Source organism: Nesoenas mayeri (assembly GCF_963082525.1).
Source record: "Nesoenas mayeri genome assembly, chromosome: 21".
NCBI classification, from domain to species: Eukaryota; Metazoa; Chordata; class Aves; order Columbiformes; family Columbidae; genus Nesoenas; species Nesoenas mayeri.
Window position 1 is genome coordinate 2366864 of NC_137571.1, and position 18859 is coordinate 2385722.

The 18859-nt window shown below is 54.1% G+C and overlaps 1 protein-coding gene across 3 annotated transcripts in view; it reads right to left on the reverse strand.

The window, feature by feature from the left end:
- PHACTR4 (phosphatase and actin regulator 4) overlaps nucleotides 1-18859 on the reverse strand; it is a 67552-nt gene that overhangs the window by 5139 nt on the left and 43554 nt on the right. For 2 of the 3 annotated variants that reach the window (XM_080357615.1, XM_080357617.1), the window contains exons 3-8: nucleotides 10245-10421; nucleotides 9756-9836; nucleotides 6089-6253; nucleotides 5255-5614; nucleotides 1229-1799; nucleotides 262-485 (exon numbers count right to left, since the gene is read on the reverse strand). In XM_080357615.1, coding sequence (XP_080213741.1) covers nucleotides 262-485; nucleotides 1229-1799; nucleotides 5255-5614; nucleotides 6089-6253; nucleotides 9756-9836; nucleotides 10245-10421 — 1578 coding nt within the window. Of the gene's footprint in view, nucleotides 1-261; nucleotides 486-1228; nucleotides 1800-5254; nucleotides 5615-6088; nucleotides 6254-9755; nucleotides 9837-9991; nucleotides 10062-10244; nucleotides 10422-18859 lie in introns of those variants that run through there. The other variant, XM_080357616.1, reaches the window with a different exon arrangement.

An 18859-nucleotide genomic window follows, 5' to 3' on the forward strand; every position in this document is an offset into this window, starting at 1 on the left:
TGTCCCACGTGCAGTGGAGGGACAGCACAGGCTGTTGGAAGAGTCATCTGCAACTGGAGCAGGGGGGCATGTGAGCAGATGAACGTACAGGTTTGGCTGTAGAGCCTTTGAAAAGTGAGGAAGAGGACATGTGGTACATCATGAAACCAAGAACCAGCTGCTTTGAAGCGCTGTGTGAACCAGCTCTTTGATCCAGATCTCGCTCCAGCCAGGCACGGGTTCAGCAGAGGGAAAAAGCCAGCTGCAATGTCAAAGCCTTACTGTTATGGCTTTCATCTTCTTCCTCATCCTCGTCGTCTTTGTACAGGATGGGCCCCTCCGAGTCAGAGTCGCTCATCCCTTCATCTCCTTCCTGCTCCTCCGGCAGGACCTGGGGTACCAGTTTTGGGATGACTGTGACAGATGGCACATCTCCAATGTACACACGAGGGCCCGAACTCTGCTCCTCTTCCCGGACATCCTCTTCCTCTTCCTCATCGTCTGGACTAACGACAAACACACTATTACATCCCTTACACATGCCACGGGGGCTGGGGAGTAACCCCGAGATCAACACCTTGTGAGCTGCCCTTGGATTTGTGGGAAGCCCAGGAACCCGAGAGCCCCACCATCCTGCACCGGCCCCTCTCCAAATCACAGGGAGCTCCGGCAGAGGAAACGCCAGAGGCAGGTTATTTGCAGAACCAAACAGCCCTCCCACTCCTCTGCTCTGGAATTTTCAGGTTCAACCCTGTTATAACACGAGACAGTCCCTTCCCCGCTTCTGTTTTGCAAAATGAAAGGCTAAGGAAGGCCACAAATGGATGAAATCCAGGACCTTGTTTTGTCTTGGTGCAATTAGAGCCAGGCCCGGATTCCCGGCATGGGCCTGTGTTTATCGTCTGGAACCCATTTCCCTTTGTGAGCAATAAAATCCCAGAACCAGGGTTGATTTCATGGGGAAGATGCACCAGCCCCTTAAAAGGTTGAAACACAGATTCAGCCAAAACAGTTTCTAGGCTGTTGCAAAAAAAACCCCCCCAAAAAGCAACAGAAAAGAAAGCAGCACTGCCCACAGCCCTTTTCACCATCACAGCCTCGCAGGATACAACACCAACATGTCGGCGTGTTGCGGGGAGCGATTTAGGGTTCTAGTGTGTGGGTTTTCACTCGGTTTAACGCGCGGCATCCACCACACAGCGTGATCCCCCCGCGGGCACGTGTTCACTGCACACAGGAAGACACTCACACTTTGAGCATCTCGATGGTGACAGGCAGGGACCTCGTCCTGCCCAGGGTGCCGTTGTCTTCTCCAAAGCCGTCGTTCTCAAAGAGCAGCGAGTGAGCCCTGTGCGAGCCCTCGGCAGGGGGGGTGACAGGCAGGGGACTGGCCAGAGCCTGCTGGATACGGATGTGCAACGGGATTTGGGGCAGGCGAGGCAGCATGTGGGGTTCACCAAACCCTTGCTCCGCCGTCCTCCTGGACACTTCCGAGGACATGAAGTCTTCGGGAGGAGGAGGAAGAGTCTCTTTGGGCAGGTCCAGGGAGCGCGGAGGGTCCAAGGGGGGCAGGGGCAGGCGCGGCGGCTCGGGGGGGATGTGTGTGGGCAGCGGTGGCGAAGGCGAGGGCGGTGGGTAAGCGGAGGCCATGTGCATTGGGATCGGTGTGGGGCGGCTCGCCGTCACCGTCCTGTCGCTCGGGGGCTTGGAGGGGACGGCTGCCTCTGGCGCAGTGTTCGGCAGGAGGCCTCTCTTCGGTGGGAGAGGAGGGGAAGGCTTGGACAAGCCGGTACCACTGTTCATTGCTTGAGAAAGTTCAGCTGAAAATAAAGAACACAAAAGCCACTCTATTTAACGAGGCGTTTCCATATACCAGTGTGGAATAAGCACGGCAGAGCCTTGGACCACGCGATTTCGGCTGCTTTTGCAGCTTGAGAGCCTCCAGTTTGTCCTTCCTGCAGCCAAGGTAAGAACTGGAAGAGCAGCCAGAAACAAGCAGACGAGGAGAGGTCTGTGCGTCCTGCTGCTTCGGAGAGAGACCCAGCACCAGGGACGGCAGATGGAGCTCACCTGGGTTGCTCGCTGCCTCAGCCAGGGAACGCGGGCATGTAGGGCACTTTATGGCTATACTTAACAGCATCAATTCGCAAAGGAATCTGAGACATCCCAACACCCACCCCACAGACTCCAGTTGTGATAACGGCTCCTTTGTATATTAAAAAAACACATTTTGGGAAGTCTCGCTCAAAGGTAAAAGCAGAACTGCAAGCAGCAAGTGCTCGCCCTCTCTCCATTCACCTGCCCGCAGCTCCTGCCCACCTCAGGATGAGCTTCTACTCTGCTCCTGAAGTCATATAATCTTCCCTGCAGCTACGAAATAAATAGCAAAACTTCCAAACACTTTATGTGCTGTGTGACGGAAGAGAGAGGGAGAAATGGAGACCGTGTCGTATCCCGGAAGATGTGCGCAGCAATCTCAGGTTCCTCACACAGCCCCTGGTTCCCAGGAAGAAGCTGCACCAGTGAAGACTGCTCTCGCTTCAGGAGTTCACGGCCTTTAATGTCCACCTATCAATGGCTTCTTGGGCTCGGAAAGGTTTTGCCCACCTGAAGATCGGATTTGGTGGCTGTTTCTCCTGGAGCAGGTGACGGTGGCCCCGGTGCGGAGCCGGAGGGATCCGCAGCACCAGGCACCACGAGAGGGTGCTGCGAGCGGGAGCGCTTCGCCCAGATAAGACTGCATAGCTGGAGAGAGGTGCGCGCATTTTTGGGATGTTTAGCATTTTCAGACTTTCCCCTTGTAGATTAAGGGGCAGATTGTGCAAAACACCCAGTGCCCTCAGCTCCGGTCAACGCCAGCCCAGAGGGATTCCAGGATCTCCTCAGCAGGAGGAGCGCCAGGCGGGACCAGGCTCCAGTCACCTTTGGATAATAAGAGAATTTGAAAGGGATCACGTAGCTGGCAGAAGGAAGAGGCAGAGAAAGGCTGTGTGCTGCCCAGAGCATCGTTCCCGCCAGCCCGGCTCTGTTCTGTGCGATAAACCCAGCCCACCAACTGGCCCAGCTCGTGTGACGTGCCACCGCGGCCAGACCCGCTGCTCTGGCACCGCTGCAGTCACCGTGATTCCTGAAACCGGGCGCTGCGGCTGCCACCAAGCTCAGGCCCGCGGGACAGCGCCCTGTGCCCTCCTTGCTTTTCAAGCTGCTGCTGATTAAATTCCAGCTCCCCAACGGCAAGTGGTTCCTGAGCCTTATTTTCAGCTACTGCACCAGACACACCAGAACTGCTTCAAGAACAGAAGGGAACATCTTCACGAGGGAACACAGGGGCAACCTGCACATTAACAGTCCTCCTCTGCCTGAGGTTGTAACAGCACAAAAGCGCACACGTTCCTGCGTCAGAGCGTGCAAAGCCCCGCGGAGAGCTCATGAAGCCAATGCTGCTGCTGCTGTTTATCCACAGCGACAAAACAAGGCTCGTGCAGCAATGCCGGCTCGCCTGCTGCAGTTACAGCTCCGTCCAGCCCTGGGTCCTCAGCACAGGACACACATGGAGCTGCTGGAGAGGGGCCAGAGGAGCCCCAGGAATGACCTGAGGCTGGAACAGCTCTGCTGGGGACAGGCTGAGAGTTGGGGTGTTCAGCTGGACAAGAGAAGCTCCGGGGAGACCTTAGTGCGGCCTTTCCGGACTTAAAAGGGGACGATAAGAAAGATGGGACAGACTTTTGAGCAGGGGCTGTTGTGACAGGACAAGGGGTGATGGTTTAAACTAAAGGAGGGAGATTCAGGCTGGACATGAGGAGGAATTGTTGCCCTGAGGGTGGTGAGAGCCTGGCCCAGGTTGGCCAGAGAGGTGGTGGATGAACCATCCCTGAGACATCCCAGGCCAGGCTGGACGGGGTCTGAGCACCCTGAGCTGGTGAAGATGTCCCTGTCATGGCAGGGGGGGCACTGGGGGGGCTGGGGAGGTCCCTCCACCTGGACTATCTGTGATTCTATGCACAGCCCTGCACAGAGCTGCAAAGCCTCTCTCCACATGTGCATTCTCATCCAGGAGACAAAAGCCGGACTGGCTCCACTCCTCCGCAGCCACAGGTGCACCCAGCCCAGCCCCGGATTGCTGGGGAGAAAGGCAGGTGGGGTTTGAACGCAGGTTTGATCGACTGCTGTCTCCAACCACATTCTTTTTCTTCCACAAGTACCTCCTGCAATTAGCGCTGGGGCATTTCAAATACCAGCTGTGATGTGTGCAAGCAGCTTAAAGAAAACAAGCAAGTATTTCATCAAGTGCTCAGGCACGGTCAGACTAATCGAGCTGGTCTGGCATACGGGAGCGGCTAACACCAGAGCAAGGTCACTTGCAAAACCTGCTGGAGCAGGGAGAAGCCCTGAGCAGAACGGAGCGAAGCAGTTTGTACTGAAAGTAGCAGCTCCGGCTACTTCAGACGGTAACTCGCACCCTATTTAAACTTGTACCGCTGCCTCCCGACCCACACCTGGCAACGCCTCCGGTTTCTGTGATAACAGCACAGTCCTGCCTGATTGATCCTCCTGGGCTGTACCGGCCTCTCGCTAATCCAACCCAAAGATGAGCAGCTGGTCTGGGAAATATGAGCAGACCATTGGCTGCAAGTTCTCGTTTACTCCAGCAGTGTTGCATCTTTCTGACCTCCAAAATTCCCAAGTAGAACAGGGACTCAATCAGCTTTAAGAAACTCTCCCCAGATCTTCTGCTTTGAAAAGTTACAGAGATAAAGATATTTAATTCTTTAAGTGGGAAGATTCAGCTTAAATTACAGTTGAGCTGATTTATCCATGGGCCAAGACTTAAGGACAAGATTAATCCAGCAATACAGCCACAGACCTCAAAGAAGGTGCTTGATTATAATCAGGGCAGTCCTAATTATCCCTGCCAGCTCCTGGCCCCTCGCACTGAGTGGAAACCACCCGGCCCCGCAGTGGCAGCCAGAACAGACATCACTGGGTGCCATGTGGACTCTTTTGGTTTTCCTTTTTGCAAAGACCAGCTGAAAGCATCAATTCTCACTGACCACAGTCTCGCAAAGCAAAAAATCTCATCCACCATCCACCCATCCCAGCTGAATCCCAGCCCGCAGCGAAGCAGCGACATCCAGAGACAGTGTCCCGCATGGAAAGATGATCAGACGTTCACAATACAACATCTGCTACATCATACTAAAAATCTTCTTTTACAAAGGGAAGAGACTCAGAGCATCCCAGGGTACAAAAAAAACCAACTTATGGAGGCACTTACCTATTACTGAGCTGCTATTTCTGTTGACAGGTTTGGGAGGGGGGACGGGAGGCTGTTTGGCGGGAGCTGTGCTGGTTGTACTGGTGGGAGCAGTAGTGTTGGCACTGGTGAGAGCTGGGGGCAGAGTCCTGGGGGCCGGGGAAGGGGCAGCCGTGGAACCGACTGGTTTTGCCGTAACAGGGGCTGCGGTGGAGGGTGCAGTTTTTGCAGTGCTGTTAGCAGGCGTTGGATCCTTGTCCTGCGCTTCGTTTGCCTCCTGGGAAGTGGAGGGAGGTCTTTTTGGAGGAAGCAGGTGCTGCCTGGGAACATACGGCTCCTGAAGGGGTTCCAGTTCGGGCCCAGAGTGGCTGCTGGAAGAGTCTGCAAAGTGAAACAACTCGTTTTAAGAGGCTGGAGAGCCCAGAGCAGGGTGAGAAGAACCAGGTGGGAATTCAAAACTGGTCACAGAATCACACACAGAATCCCAAAGTGTCCAGGACTGGAAGGGACCTGGAAAGCTCACCCAGTGCAATCCCCCCATGGAGCAGGAACACCCAGATGAGGTTACACAGGAAGGTGTCCAGGCGGGTTGGAATGTCTGCACAGAAGGAGACTCCACAACCCCCTGAGCAGCCTGGGCCAGGCTCTGACACCCTCACCCCAACAAGTTGCTTCTCATCTTTAAGCAGAACCTCCTGTGTTCCAGTTTGCACCCATTGCCCCTTGTCCTGTCCCTGGTTGTCACCAGCAGAGCCTGGCTCCATCCTCCTGACACTGCCCCTTTCCATATTGATCACCATTAATGGTCCTGGGAGAATGTGAAGCAACCGATTTTACACAAATCCGGTTTCTTACCGTGCCTCTTCTTTGGTTCCTCAGCTGGAACGGGCTTCTTAAGGCCAGGTGGCTTTGTGGCCTCTTCCTCCTGGCTGCCCGGGTTACAGACCCCGGGACCCCCGATGGGGACGGTGTGGCCGTTCTTCAGCACAGGTGGGTTCAGCTTGTCTGGTTCTTCACCATCTGCAAGGGGACAGGAGAGAAGCAAAGAGAACACGCTCAGAATGCATGAGACGCAGGAGATGCAGCTGAGCTGACTGAGCCACCATCCATCTGCACCGGCTTCTCTCTGGATTCTGAAACAGCTGGTGCTCAGTTTACCTTCTACAGCAGAGAGCACAGCGGCAGCAAGGAGCTGAAGCTGAGAGCCCTTGATTTCATTATCAACAAAACAGCACAGCACTGTATCCCCATCAAGTGGTGTTTTTTCTTCAGCAGCCTCTTAACCCACCACCTCGATTAGAAAGCAGCTGCTGCACTGCAGACCAGCGTGCCCGGAGCTTCGCCGCAGCCCCAGGAAGCTGCTTCACAGCTGAAAACCTCCAGCGGCTTCTGTATGTCCCCATGGTCACCGAGCGCTCCCAAACCCTCTGCAAGACACATTCCAACACCAGGCCAAGTGATCTGCCGGACATGCAATAACAGATTTTGATAAAGCCTTAAAATGAGCTGAATCACCTCTGTTTTCCTTCTGTTTCTACCCTGAATTTTGCACAAAAATCGCCACTCTACCCCAAACGCCTCACGGCAAGGTGTATTTCCTCACTCCTTTACCTTCGTTTTAATCAGATGTTACAGTGCTACATTACCAAAATCTGATGGAGTTCATCTTGACTATTTCTGCTCTTACAGATGGAGCTTCCCAAATGTTACATATGATCTCTTTTGTAATGGGGAGAAATCCTCTTTATAGCCGATGCTGCTGATAGCACTTAAAGCTTTGGTTGCAATCAAGAAACCCTCAGCCACTCTGCCCCTGTAACCGCCCTGACAGGACAAACTGGTGATAATACTGTTCCCCAAAGCAGACTCAGCATGGACTCCAAGGGGACATTGCCCATTTTGACTACTTTCCCACTCGAAAAAACTTGGACACATCAGCAATTTGATGGGAAATCCTCAGGATCTTCAGCCTCCTGTGTGTGCCAGTGCGGCCGCAGGTGCCAGACCCAGCACCCTCCGCCGCTCTCATTGCTGATGATCTATTCCACTCTCCCGCCCAGGTGTTGCCCCCCCGTCCCCATGCGGGTGTTATTCAGAAGCTGAACGCCAAGATGCCCAGAAACCAAAAGCTCCCTGGGCTTTATTTTCTGCAAAGCCCAGCCTTGGTTCCTGAGAGGAGATGCCAGACCGTGCTTATCTGCCCTTCCCTGAGACGCAGCAAGCGCAGACAGCAAGAGGAGCCTCCTCCTCGGCCAGGGCTGAACCCGCGAGAGGAGCCGGAGCTTTATAGAGCAGCAATCGGCTCTGGCCAGCTGAGGTTCCCAGCGAGGGAACAGTGTGATGTGCTGTCCTGCCCCCTGGCAGGAGCTGCAGGGCGCTCCCTGCGGCCTCACAGCCCTCGCTGCAGCTCCAGTCGTGTCGTTCAAGGTCGAGAACATCCAACGCAATCTCTCCTCACTGCAAGCGCGGCACAGCCCGGTGACACCAGCGCGGCAGCTCGGGGCCTCCGCTTCCAGCCGCACCAGCTTTGAAAGCCTCCGCCGTGCCCTTCCCGGCCTCCCGCTCGCTCATCTCTGCGTTGTTTCCCCCCTAAGAAAATTAACTGCCCTCGTAAGAGCAGGTTTTATAATCGTGAGCAAACACAATAACTGACCACCACCGTCTCATGACTGCCCAAGTGTCTTAAGCTCACAGGAGGGATTAAGATAATGCACTTTCTAATCTGACCCTCCCGACAACACCGACTGCTCCTCGTACCTCAGCTTTGCACTTTGTCCAGATTAGACCCATCTTCTGCTTCTTAAACCAGATCAGATGACTCAAAGAAGAAAATAATCCCAGATGGCAGCCACGCTTCTCTGACACCCTTACGGTTCGGAAGGTCTCTCCTCTGCCATCTCCAGCTGGAAGTTTGTTACCCAAAGCCTTTGATCTCTCTTCCAAATGTTCATCCTGCGGCCTCACACGTTTGTACCCCCGTGAACTCCTCCCGCCCAGCGCTGACACCCGCGGGTGGTACACGGATCCACCACAGCGCAGCCGCAAACAACCGTGCTCAGGCTTCTCCTCCCCCCGTTTGGCTTTCGGTGGCCTGGTCTGAAAACCACTTTTTCACCTCCACTTTTCATCTCTCTGAGAAGAGCCCTGAAACTTGTGCGGGGCCGAGGGTGCCAGTACAGCCTGTCCTGGCGCTCTAAGCCGCAGGCCGCGCTGTCACCCGACGGGTGACACATTCCCACCCCCTCCCACAGCACCCAGCAGGTGACCAGAGGGTGAACTGATCTGTCCGAAAAGTTATTCTGGCAGGGTGGCCCCAACTCAGAGACATCAGGGAGGACAGAAAAGGGGATAAGACTTCTTTGACAGCAGGGCGAGCTTTAATAAGCTTAGCCGTGACTAACTATGTGTCCTGGTTTTGTTGAAAACAAGTTTCTCTTTTGGTGAATTTGCCTGTCAGCTCAAGCTTCATATCAGCTGCATTTTCCTGGAGAACCAGAGCCATGTTTTGGTAACACAGCAATGGAATGTGAGGCTATGGATGAGCACGGATGGACATCTGGAGAGAGGGACAACGAGAAACCGGTGACCAGAAACTGACCAACGGAGTGTGACATCCCATTCACGGGATACTGCATAGAAAAGGGGAGATCACGAGGATCTCGGCCCTTTTCCCTATGGCGACATGAGGAGAGGACCTTGCGAGTCGTCCCTGCGAACTGAGGCCAGTGCCAGACTGAATCCAGCTCCGGTTGGCTGCAGAGTCCAGTCCAGGACTTCGGCTGCCGGCTCTGCAGTTGCCGGGACTTTCAAGATTGGTTTTGTATATTTTGTGTTATTTTCTCTATTTTTATCAGTAGCATTAGTAAAACATTTTTAATTTTTCCAACTCTCTTCTCTCTGTCCTTCTTTCCCTCCCGATCACCTGTGCTGAGTGGGAAGCGGGAGAGGAGGTTAACAATACATCTGCCAGGGTTTATTGTCACCCTGCAATCTAAACCCTCGACACTATGACACTGCACCATGAGGCGTCTCACCTGTATCGCTTTGTGGAAAAGTCCTTACCCAGGCAGCTCAAAAGTCATCAGTTGGTTTATTTTCCCAAGCCTGAGGCCTGCAGAGCTGAGCTGGGGCCATGGCTCTCCCACCGCGCAGCCCAAGCGGGAGCAGCACCAGGGGACACGACGGGACAGAGCGGGACAAGCAGAGCGGGACACGTACACGAGGGACAGGAGAAGTGACACCCAGGACACCCCGTCCCTCCCCGCTGGCAGCAGCCAGAAAAACACCCAGGACAGACATTGCGCTTTCTTAGCATGATCTTCCCAAGCAAACAGGCCGCTGTCCTCGCCAGGTGCAAACGTCAGCCCAGACACTATCTTGGAAAGGGCAAGGCAGGAAAAACATTCACAAAGAGCCCTTAAATTTACCTCCCGAAGAAGAACGGCTGCAAGGGTGAGGTTTTGCTAGAGGAGGATCAGCTACACAGAAACAGACAGGAGGAGAAGGGCATTTGCAGACTCACCCTGCTCAGGGTCTTCCAACAGAACCCCTCTTTTTACCAGCTCCTCTCTTGGCTTTCGCATAGAAATCTTTCGCTCTAAAACTGATATTAAATTGAAAAAAAAAGCACTCAGCAAAAAGGGTAAGCTACAAGTTCAAGATACTTTTTAAAAGGGATCCACTGGGGGAAATAAAGGCTTCAAATTGCAGTGGTTTTGCACGGATTAGGAGGAGGGAGGAAGAACGGCATGTTCAGACCTGCACTTCACACTGGATGGGTGCCGGTGGAGCGAACCCTCCCTCCCCACAGCTGCTCGGGGAGGTTTCTCTGCAAGGAAGGAATGTATTTGTCTGAAACTCCTGCCCCATGGCAAGGTGTTTCTGGGGACGCTGGCGATGGGCTGGCCCTGCAAAGGCACATTTTGGTTCACGTTTTGGAACCCCCGTCAGCAGCCACATGGCGCGTTTCCCCAGTGCAGGAAGGGACACCGGCCCAGCCCCACCACCCTACCTTCCGAAGTCTCCTTAAATTTGTCGCTGCTTTTCTTTTTCCTCCACTTCCAGGGTTTGAAGATCTTGCCAAAGCTTGAAAACTTGCTTTTCCTCTTGGTGGGAGGCGTGGTGTCGCCCGATTCCAAAACATCGACCCCCATGCCGGCATCAGCTGGGGGGTGATCCACCTCTTCGGCTGCAGGGAAAGAGAAGAGACGTCACCGTGGTGCTGCGGAGAACGGCCGTGTCCCACCAGCCCGCCCCTCACGTTCATGCAAAGGAACAGCAGGACTCCATGCCTTCACGTAACCCACCGGCGTCTCACGTTAGCTCGGGGAGGTGAGAGCGGGGTTTCCAGTGTTAACAGTGCAAAGGGGAACCGATAAAGAGGCTTTTTCAATGGAACGAGGATTAGTTTGAATGTGCAGCAGCGCAGCTTCGCCCGAGGAACACAAATCACTGTGCCGCAGGTTCTCATCTTCAACTGGAAGCAACTGGCACTAGACACAAGTAATTACACGAACACAAATACCTTCCAGACTGCGGAGCCGACTTCCCTGCCTGGCTACACGCACTGAAACTACCCACCCCATTACAACAGCGGGATGTGCTAGAATGGAGCGGCTCTGATTCTTCCCCTCAATAAATACGGCCGGCAGAACCGGCCAAAAGCAACAACCACACAGGAAAGCAACACAATACGGGTCCGTGCTCCACCTACTGCGCTCCAGGGCTCCGGAGAACGACACCAGAGGACGCAGAGGTGGGGAGGGACGCGCAAAAAACCCCAACTCGCTGCAACAAGAAAAGCTCATAGAAAGAAACAAAACTTGTGGAGCAGAACGAGAGCACGAAATGCTAAGCTGGTGACTGTTTTTCTGGCTGTTTGATGAAACATAAGGGAACAGTTACAATCAGCAGAATCTGCAGAAGAACAGAAAACTCAGAGTGCGCTGGAGGTAAGTGGAGCCAGCTGGGGGACTGACACCCGAGCAGCACTCGGCTCCAGCGCCGCAAAAGACGGAGCACCCGGAACTCTGAAAACACAAAACACGGAGCACCCGGAACTCTGAAAACACAAAATACGGAGAACAGAGCATGGAGATTCCCTACGGCCAGCGGGCAGCCAAACGGCACATCCCGCGGGCTGGGCGCCCGGCGCGAACCGCACGCGTCTCATTGTTGAGCCTTGAAGTCAAGTGTTGTGGAGTTCGCAAGGTGTGCGGGACCACGAGCCTGCAGAACAGACAAGGCCTGGAGGCCCCATGGAGGTTCAGCCGAGAACACTGCGACCCAGGGGTTGGGAAAAAGCCATTTTGCTCATAGGACAAAAAGCTCGTAACGTATCTGCTACATCCTCCAAATATCCACCGAGTACATAGAGCCAGAGGTGATAGAGCAGATTGTCCAGGACAGGAGAAGAATGAGCTGTTTGATGGAGCTCTACCTGCAGCGCTTCTCAGCGTGAGACCTGACACTGCTGGGTTAACGCTCGGACTTGATGACCCCAAAGGGCTTTTCCAACCAAAATTGTTCTACGATTCTATGCATTCGGACACCTGAGATTTCACAGTGAGGGGGCTTTTCAAGTTTGCTTATTGGTCGTGTTTATTTCTTCTTTAAAATCATCTCCCTAGCAGCAGGCTCACTCGGAACCGCTGAAAAGCTGATGCCAGCCAACGTTGACTTGAAAGAGTCAGAACAACTCAGCATCTGAGCTGCCTCAAAAAACCCAAATCTGGCTCCATAACGAGAGAAATTGGGTGGAAAGCGACATAGGAGATGTCAGCACCGATCTGCGATTTCTGCAGCTTTATTCTGTGATTTTCTGCCCGGAGGGAGGGTGGGTACAAGTGGGGACAAAAACCCCCAACAAAATAGCATTTCAAGCTCCCAGGAACCCAAGAGGAATTGTCTGCATGCTTAGGGGCGCTTTCTTCAGAGCCTCCAACATCAGCCCTTGCGCTGTACGTGTAATTTTCAAAAGCAGCGTTCACTTTGTTCCCCCACTTTACCAGGCACAAGCTGGGGCTCAATATGGATCCCAGAGGCGTTTCCATCACCTTTCCAAGGAGCAGCTGGAGCCCGTCGCGCCAACAGCACTTTGTACACATCCCCTCCCAAACTGCTCTTAGGAGCAGAACCTCTGCCCTCCCTGCCGCCCGGGGTGCCGCAGCGCTGCACTAAGCAAAATAAGTAATTAAAAGAAAACTCAACTGTCAGGCCCGCGGGTTAATGAAGGGAGAGCTCAGCAAGCTGGGATGTTACATTTCCAATTAGAGGGAGAACGACGAGCGGTTCCCGGCACCTCGGGGCAGCTGGGGACACCAAAGAATGAGCCGAAACTGCAGGGGAGATGCGATATCCCCACAGGGCGGGGAGGGCCCGGGAGCGTGGCTGCGGGTGGCGGAGCCTCTGGAGCCGTTCCGGAGCCGTTCCGGAGCCGTTCCGCAGCCCGGCTCTGCCTGTCGCATCAAATACCAGCTCGGGGTGGAGCTTCACACCAGCTTCCCCAGCGCCATTAATTGCAATCACGCAGGTTAATGCAAACGCCGGGTTTCACAATGACGTTCCGCATCTACACCCAACAGTGCTTCTTGTAGGCTTGTGCTGTGCGCCTCGTCCAACAGGAAAACACCCGTGTCTAAAAACAGCCACGGGAAAGGGGGAGACAGGCAAACCGCGCACCCCCTCATGGTGTCGATCCACAGCACAAAGCGCTTGCACCATCCCTTCTGCTCTATGTAGAATAAAACTCAATACACGTTACTGAACAGGGTGAACATCCCCAGACCACCACTCCCCACCGGGCAACACTGATGCTGTGGATGTCATTTCTGTCCCGGATACCAAATGGGACTTATTCCGTGCTGCACTCTTCCTTTTACCGTCCCTAATTACCACACGGACACAGACATGTAAAACAGTCTGTTGTGATGCAATTATGAAGCACATTTACTGCTAATTAGCGGGTGGATCAGCACCTGTAGGTGTGCTTTACTGATCTGCATTCATTGTGCGGTGATTGTTCACACTGGATAGCGCTGCATGCTCCTGCAGAAAGGACCTTCCCTTCCCAGCCCATTTCCAGCTCCAGTTTCCATGGAATGGTGCAGAGGGGATATTATTGCCCGAGCTGCCCCCGTGGCGCAGGGACCCGGGCGGGCTGGACGCTCCGTGTCTCCTCTCGCTTGGCTCCCCTGGGTAAAAGGGTCCCTGAGCCGCTTTGCGAGCGAGGCTGAAACCCCTCGTACCTGAGCTGTGCTCTGGGAAACTGCTGAGCACCCACAGCACGCGCTTTGGGGAAAAAAGGGTGAGATGGGTTTTACCTGAAGGGTGAGAGGCATCAGGAAGCCAATGGCCTCACCCAACCGAGGCTGTTGACCTGCATGGCAAGGCCATGCCCAAGACACAGCGTCATCTTCGCTGCGATCCAGGCTGGAAACCCATTTAAAACCCATTTAGAAGGTCAAGAGCTCACCAACACACAGGTCTCTGCTGGGCCCCCCCACCAAAGCACGATCTTGTTTAACGGTTCTGCAAGAACTACGGGAGACTTGGTGATCTCAACAGTCTCTTCCAACCAAAATAGTTCTATGATTCTGTAAGTTCCCCATTCCAAAAAGTGACCCCGAGGCAGGGAGAGCCCCACGGAGCCCCCGTGGACACCACCACACACCTTGGCTCAGGAAAGCCCCAGAATAAAGCACCTACGGGAACTTCTGCAGGTTGCACCAGGCAAGAGATGATGCCCTGGAGCACTCAACGGCCACATCTGGGACACAGCTGGTCTGGGGACAGAGCTGTGACATGGATGGCACCTCCCAGATCCGGCTGCCATTCCACATCTTTGTCCTGAAACACTCAGCATGCTCCAGCCCTGCTCCACTGAAACCAGCAGGTGAATTTGAGCTGTTGAAACAGCAGATTTGCATTAACCCAGAACGTTTAGATTGAAATAGTCTGAGGAAACATCCCAAAACGGGCAGAGCCTGGAGGGCCGATGCGGCAGAAAGCCCCAGTGCGGCCCGGACGTGATTCTCCAGCAGCTGCTCCTCCAAACCCTCTCCCCGCTCCGCACATCTACACTCAAATCTTGCCGTTAAAACGCAGACAGAAAACCCCCTCTTGTCTCACCACACCTTGCATTAGGTGCGAACTGTTGTGCAAGAACATGGGTGGCCCTGAGCTGCTGCTCTCATGGTTGTTTTTCCAGAGAAGAGAAACCATTTCAATGGGGGAAGCTGGAGACTCAACGCTTGGTCTCCACGCTCATCACACGGTCCCCGATACCAAATGGGGGACCTGTTCCCAAAGCTTTGTCAGGCTTGGGGCAGCCGATCCTATTCCATAAGGCAAAGGGTCAGTTCTGCCGCTCCTCCCCATGGGTCAGAACCAGCAGAGCCAGGATGTGCAGATCAATTAAAAATATCACCCATGCTCAGATCTCTGTCACGCACGTGGGCTGCTCACAACAGCGAGCAGCTGCCATTTAGGAAATACCAACATAGACATATAATGGTGTGAGAGAGGGAGAGCCACCACATCAGCAAATAGAGTCAACCCCCATCTGCAGAGATGAAGCCCCAGAACACGCGTTTGTGCAGCAACGCACTGCCAGCCCAGCAAAAGGCACCAGGAACCAATGTGAATTAACACAAAGCGTTTCCTTTATTAAGGACCATCTGTCAAAGTGCGATGATACATGAGCTAGAGGCGCCTCTGATGTGCTTTATTAAAAAAAAAAATAAACCCAAACTGCATGTAGTGTAGATCACCACAGAATTAATCCTGTGAATACTTAAGCCATTTCAACTCAGGCCACACAGCATCCAGAGCCAGCGCGGCTGTGGTTTAGCTGTTTTTTGACTGGCACACAGAATCACAGAATCACAGAATGTGAGGGGCTGAAGGGCCCTGGAAAGCTCATCCAGTGCAATCCCCCCATGGAGCAGGAACACCCAGATGAGGTTACACAGGAAGGTGTCCAGGCGGGTTGGAATGTCTGCACAGAAGGAGACTCCACAACCCCCTGGGCAGCCTGGGCCAGGCTCTGCCACCCTCACCCCAACAAGTTGCTTCTCATATTCAAGTGGAACCTCCTGTGTTCCAGTTTGCACCCACTGCCCCTTGTCCTGTCCCTGGTTGTCACCAGCAGAGCCTGGCTCCATCCTCCTGACACTGCCCCTTTCCATATTGATCCCCAGGAATGAGTCCCCCCTCAGTGTCCTCTTGTCCAGCTCCAGAGCCCCAGCTCCCTCAGCCTTTCCTCACACGGGAGATGCTCCACTCCCTCCAGCATCTTGGTGGCTGCGCTGGACTCTCTGCAGCAGTTCCCTGTCCTGCTGGAACTGAGGGGCCACAGCTGGACACAAGATTCCAGGTGTGGTCTCCCCAGGGCAGAGCAGAGGGGCAGGAGAACCTCTCTGACCTACTGACCACCCCCTTCTAACCCACCCCAGGTCCCATTGGCTTCCTGGCCACAAGGGCCCAGTGCTGGCTCATGGTCACCCTGCTGTCCCCAGGACCCCCAGGTCCCTTTCCCCTACACTGCTCTCTAATAGCTCATTCCCCAACTTACACTGGAACCTGAGGTTGTTCCTGCCCAGATTCAAGACTCTACACTTGCCCTTGTTCTATTTCATTACATTTTTCCCTGCCCAGCTCTCCAGCCTGTCCAGGTCTCTGATGGCAGCACAGCTTCCAGTGTCACCACTCCTCCCAGCTTGGTGTCACCAGCAAACTTGCTGACAGTCACTCTATTCCCTTGAATATTCCCCCACCATTGCATAAACTAAAAATCACCTCAACACCCAAGCTAGAGACCCTAACGAAGCAAGACTGAAGGCTGGGAAGAAATCAAAGAACTGTATCCCAGATGCTGACGATTTGTATTATATTGCTATGTGCCTGGAAGGAACATGAAGAAAATGGCACAAGCCTTGAAGAAGGAGGGTCGGGTGCCGCAGGACAGGACCGCAGACCACTGCTGTTTGGAAAACATTGCAAACATGCTGCTTTTCTCCCCAAAATCTCTCCGCAGACATCCAAGAGTTGCTGGAACATACTTCAGCTCCAAAAGATGCATCTCAGCACTGCCTACACTACAACAGGCTCTTTGCTCCAAGATGTTGAGATCTGTTAAACTCTATATTAATTAAGAGACATCCTTGCAAAGGAAACAAGCATCGGTATTTTGCTTTGTGACAGGATGCGTGCAGCGTGTAAATCATGAGCTTGAGCCACGTTTTCCACCTGCAAACCGCAGTTCACCCAGCAGCTCATCCATCTCCTACCGAAGCAGCTACCATAGGGTTTCCACCCCCTCCCCGAGTCTCTGCTCCTGTGAGCTCCCCAGGGTTGTTCTGGCCCCCTGTGTAGCCTCCAGACCACGCAGCACCGACACTCAGCAAGGCCAGAAATGCTTCGCTCAGCGCTAAAATCCCTCAGCCAAATGAGGCACTTCAACGCCACGCAGCAGCTCCCAACACTCGCGCTTCATCACCTGCTGCTTTCCTACGTCACACCTGAAAACGCGTTGGAAATGCCGCTATAACAGATTTTTGGGCTTGTTCCCTAACGGTGCACGAGGGGCTTTTGCTGAGCAGCTCATTTCCCAAGAGGTACATGAGAACTTGTGCTGCTCATCGCACACCTGAGGCAGGTCCTGGACCTCAGGGCCCCCAAACCCTCCGTTCCAAACCGCATCGACGCACCGGCCGAGAACAATTCACCTCTCTCCTCTTTGGCTTTGTTGTGCCCAGCAGAGCCGGTCAAGAATCCAAAAAGCTTTCAAGTAAACAGCTACAACTCAAGAAGCAAACAAAGAGTCTTTTGAGAGAAATGCTGTTAAGGTGAAAGTATAAAAAAGGTGCTTTAGGTGAATATTTCTAAGCTTCCTAGAACAGCTTTAAAAACTCCATGTGCATTTCCCGAGTGGTGCAGGGAAGACGCGAATCCTGACCTTAAAGCAATAAAGTGCTGTGGTCACAAACTAGCCTCAAATAGTCCCAGCCCTTGGCTTCCTTGTCTTCTGTACGTTCCTAATCGCCACAGCCTTCCCAAGTCTTTCCTGCCCAAGTTAAGACAAGAAGCATCTCTTCAAGGTCATGATTTATTGAGGATGAACGATGAGCCATGAGCAGAGACTTCTGATAGGAAATGCTCATTTGTGGCAACACCAGGTGTGCTGATCTCCAGCAAAGGACAATGTCATTGCACCCACTGCCCCAAAATCACCACTGTCCCTGGTGCTTGACGACAAAAAGAGCCCCAAACTGAACAGGTCGGCTCCTAACGGCACAGGAACCCAAGGAGAAGATGCTGTTAATCTCCACGGACGGTAGGACTGAAGTTTTACTTCTCCCACTCTGTCAATATCACTTATTTTTAGCAGCTCTTGAACGAGACCGGATTGAACTGGGAGTGGGGAGGAGAGAATCGCTGGTTTAATCTGAGCCCTAAAAACACGTGGTAGGTTCAAAGTTATAAAAATGACAAAAACAGGAAAAAAATAATACATATCTCAGGGAGCTCTCCAGGTGCCAACATCAAGTGTTCTTCTAAAAATCAGATCATTCCTCTTTACAGGTTCCAGTCCGCAGCTCAGCCCTCCCAGCTGACCGTGAGATGAAGGGGAACAGAGCGATGTGTAAGGTCCATGTGGGGCAGCCCCAGTGCCGGGAGCGGCACCGGCACCAGCAGCGCTGCCCCACACGCCGTGTTCCGCGAGCAGGGGTGTTTACTGCAGCCCGCCAGCTGCTCACAGAGCGGAGAGGAAACAAGCTGGGTGAGGATTGCCAAGCCCCTTCCCTCCCCAAAACCGCTCCAGAAAATCGGGTGTCATCGCACACAACAGCTCCGATCCCGGCAGGTGGTCAGAGCCGGTCCTGCCCCTCTCGGTGAACTTTAGTGCTGTCCAGCGCTTTGCAAACTCCTGTCCCTGAACCTGCCCACGCGAGACGGAGTTTATCCCTAAAAGCGCAGCTGGGAGCCCGTCCGGAGAGGACAGAACGCCCTGCACAGCGACTGCATGTGATGCGAGCAGGAGAAAGGAAGGAAATGAAGTTATTTCTCCGGTTTCTGTCCACAGCTGCCGAGCCGGGCGCAGGTTACACAAGCCCCGCGTTCCACTCCCGCTTCACCTGCGATCCTGCCCGGCCCCACGCTCTCCCCGTCTCCCTTGCCCTCCATTACTCACCCAAAGCAGCTGGATTTACCGGTCTCGAGAAGCGCGGCTGCCCCATGAGATTCTCCGGGAGGAGGCGGGAGGGCGAGAAAGGAGGAGAAAAAAGTCTATCCTGAGAGAGCACTTTAGTCTTTTAAAACGATAGATCCAGGCTTGGCGGAGGGGACGAGCCCACGAGCGAGGCGGCCGCCGGCCCTCAGACGCGCGACGGGCCAGCGCGGGTCCCGCCGTCCCCGCAGCCCATGGTGGGGACACGGGGCTCTCACTGAAGCGCGGCCGTGGCAGCTCCGGCTCCCCTGGCGCAGGAATGCCTGTCATTCCAGAGCTGGTGGAAGCTCAGGAAGGGGAGGAGACAGCAGCCATGCTCCAGCCCCCGAGCTGCACAGCCCGCAGCACCAACACCCCGCGCTCCTTCCTCCCGCGGCTGCAGGGGAAGAGAGAAGAGC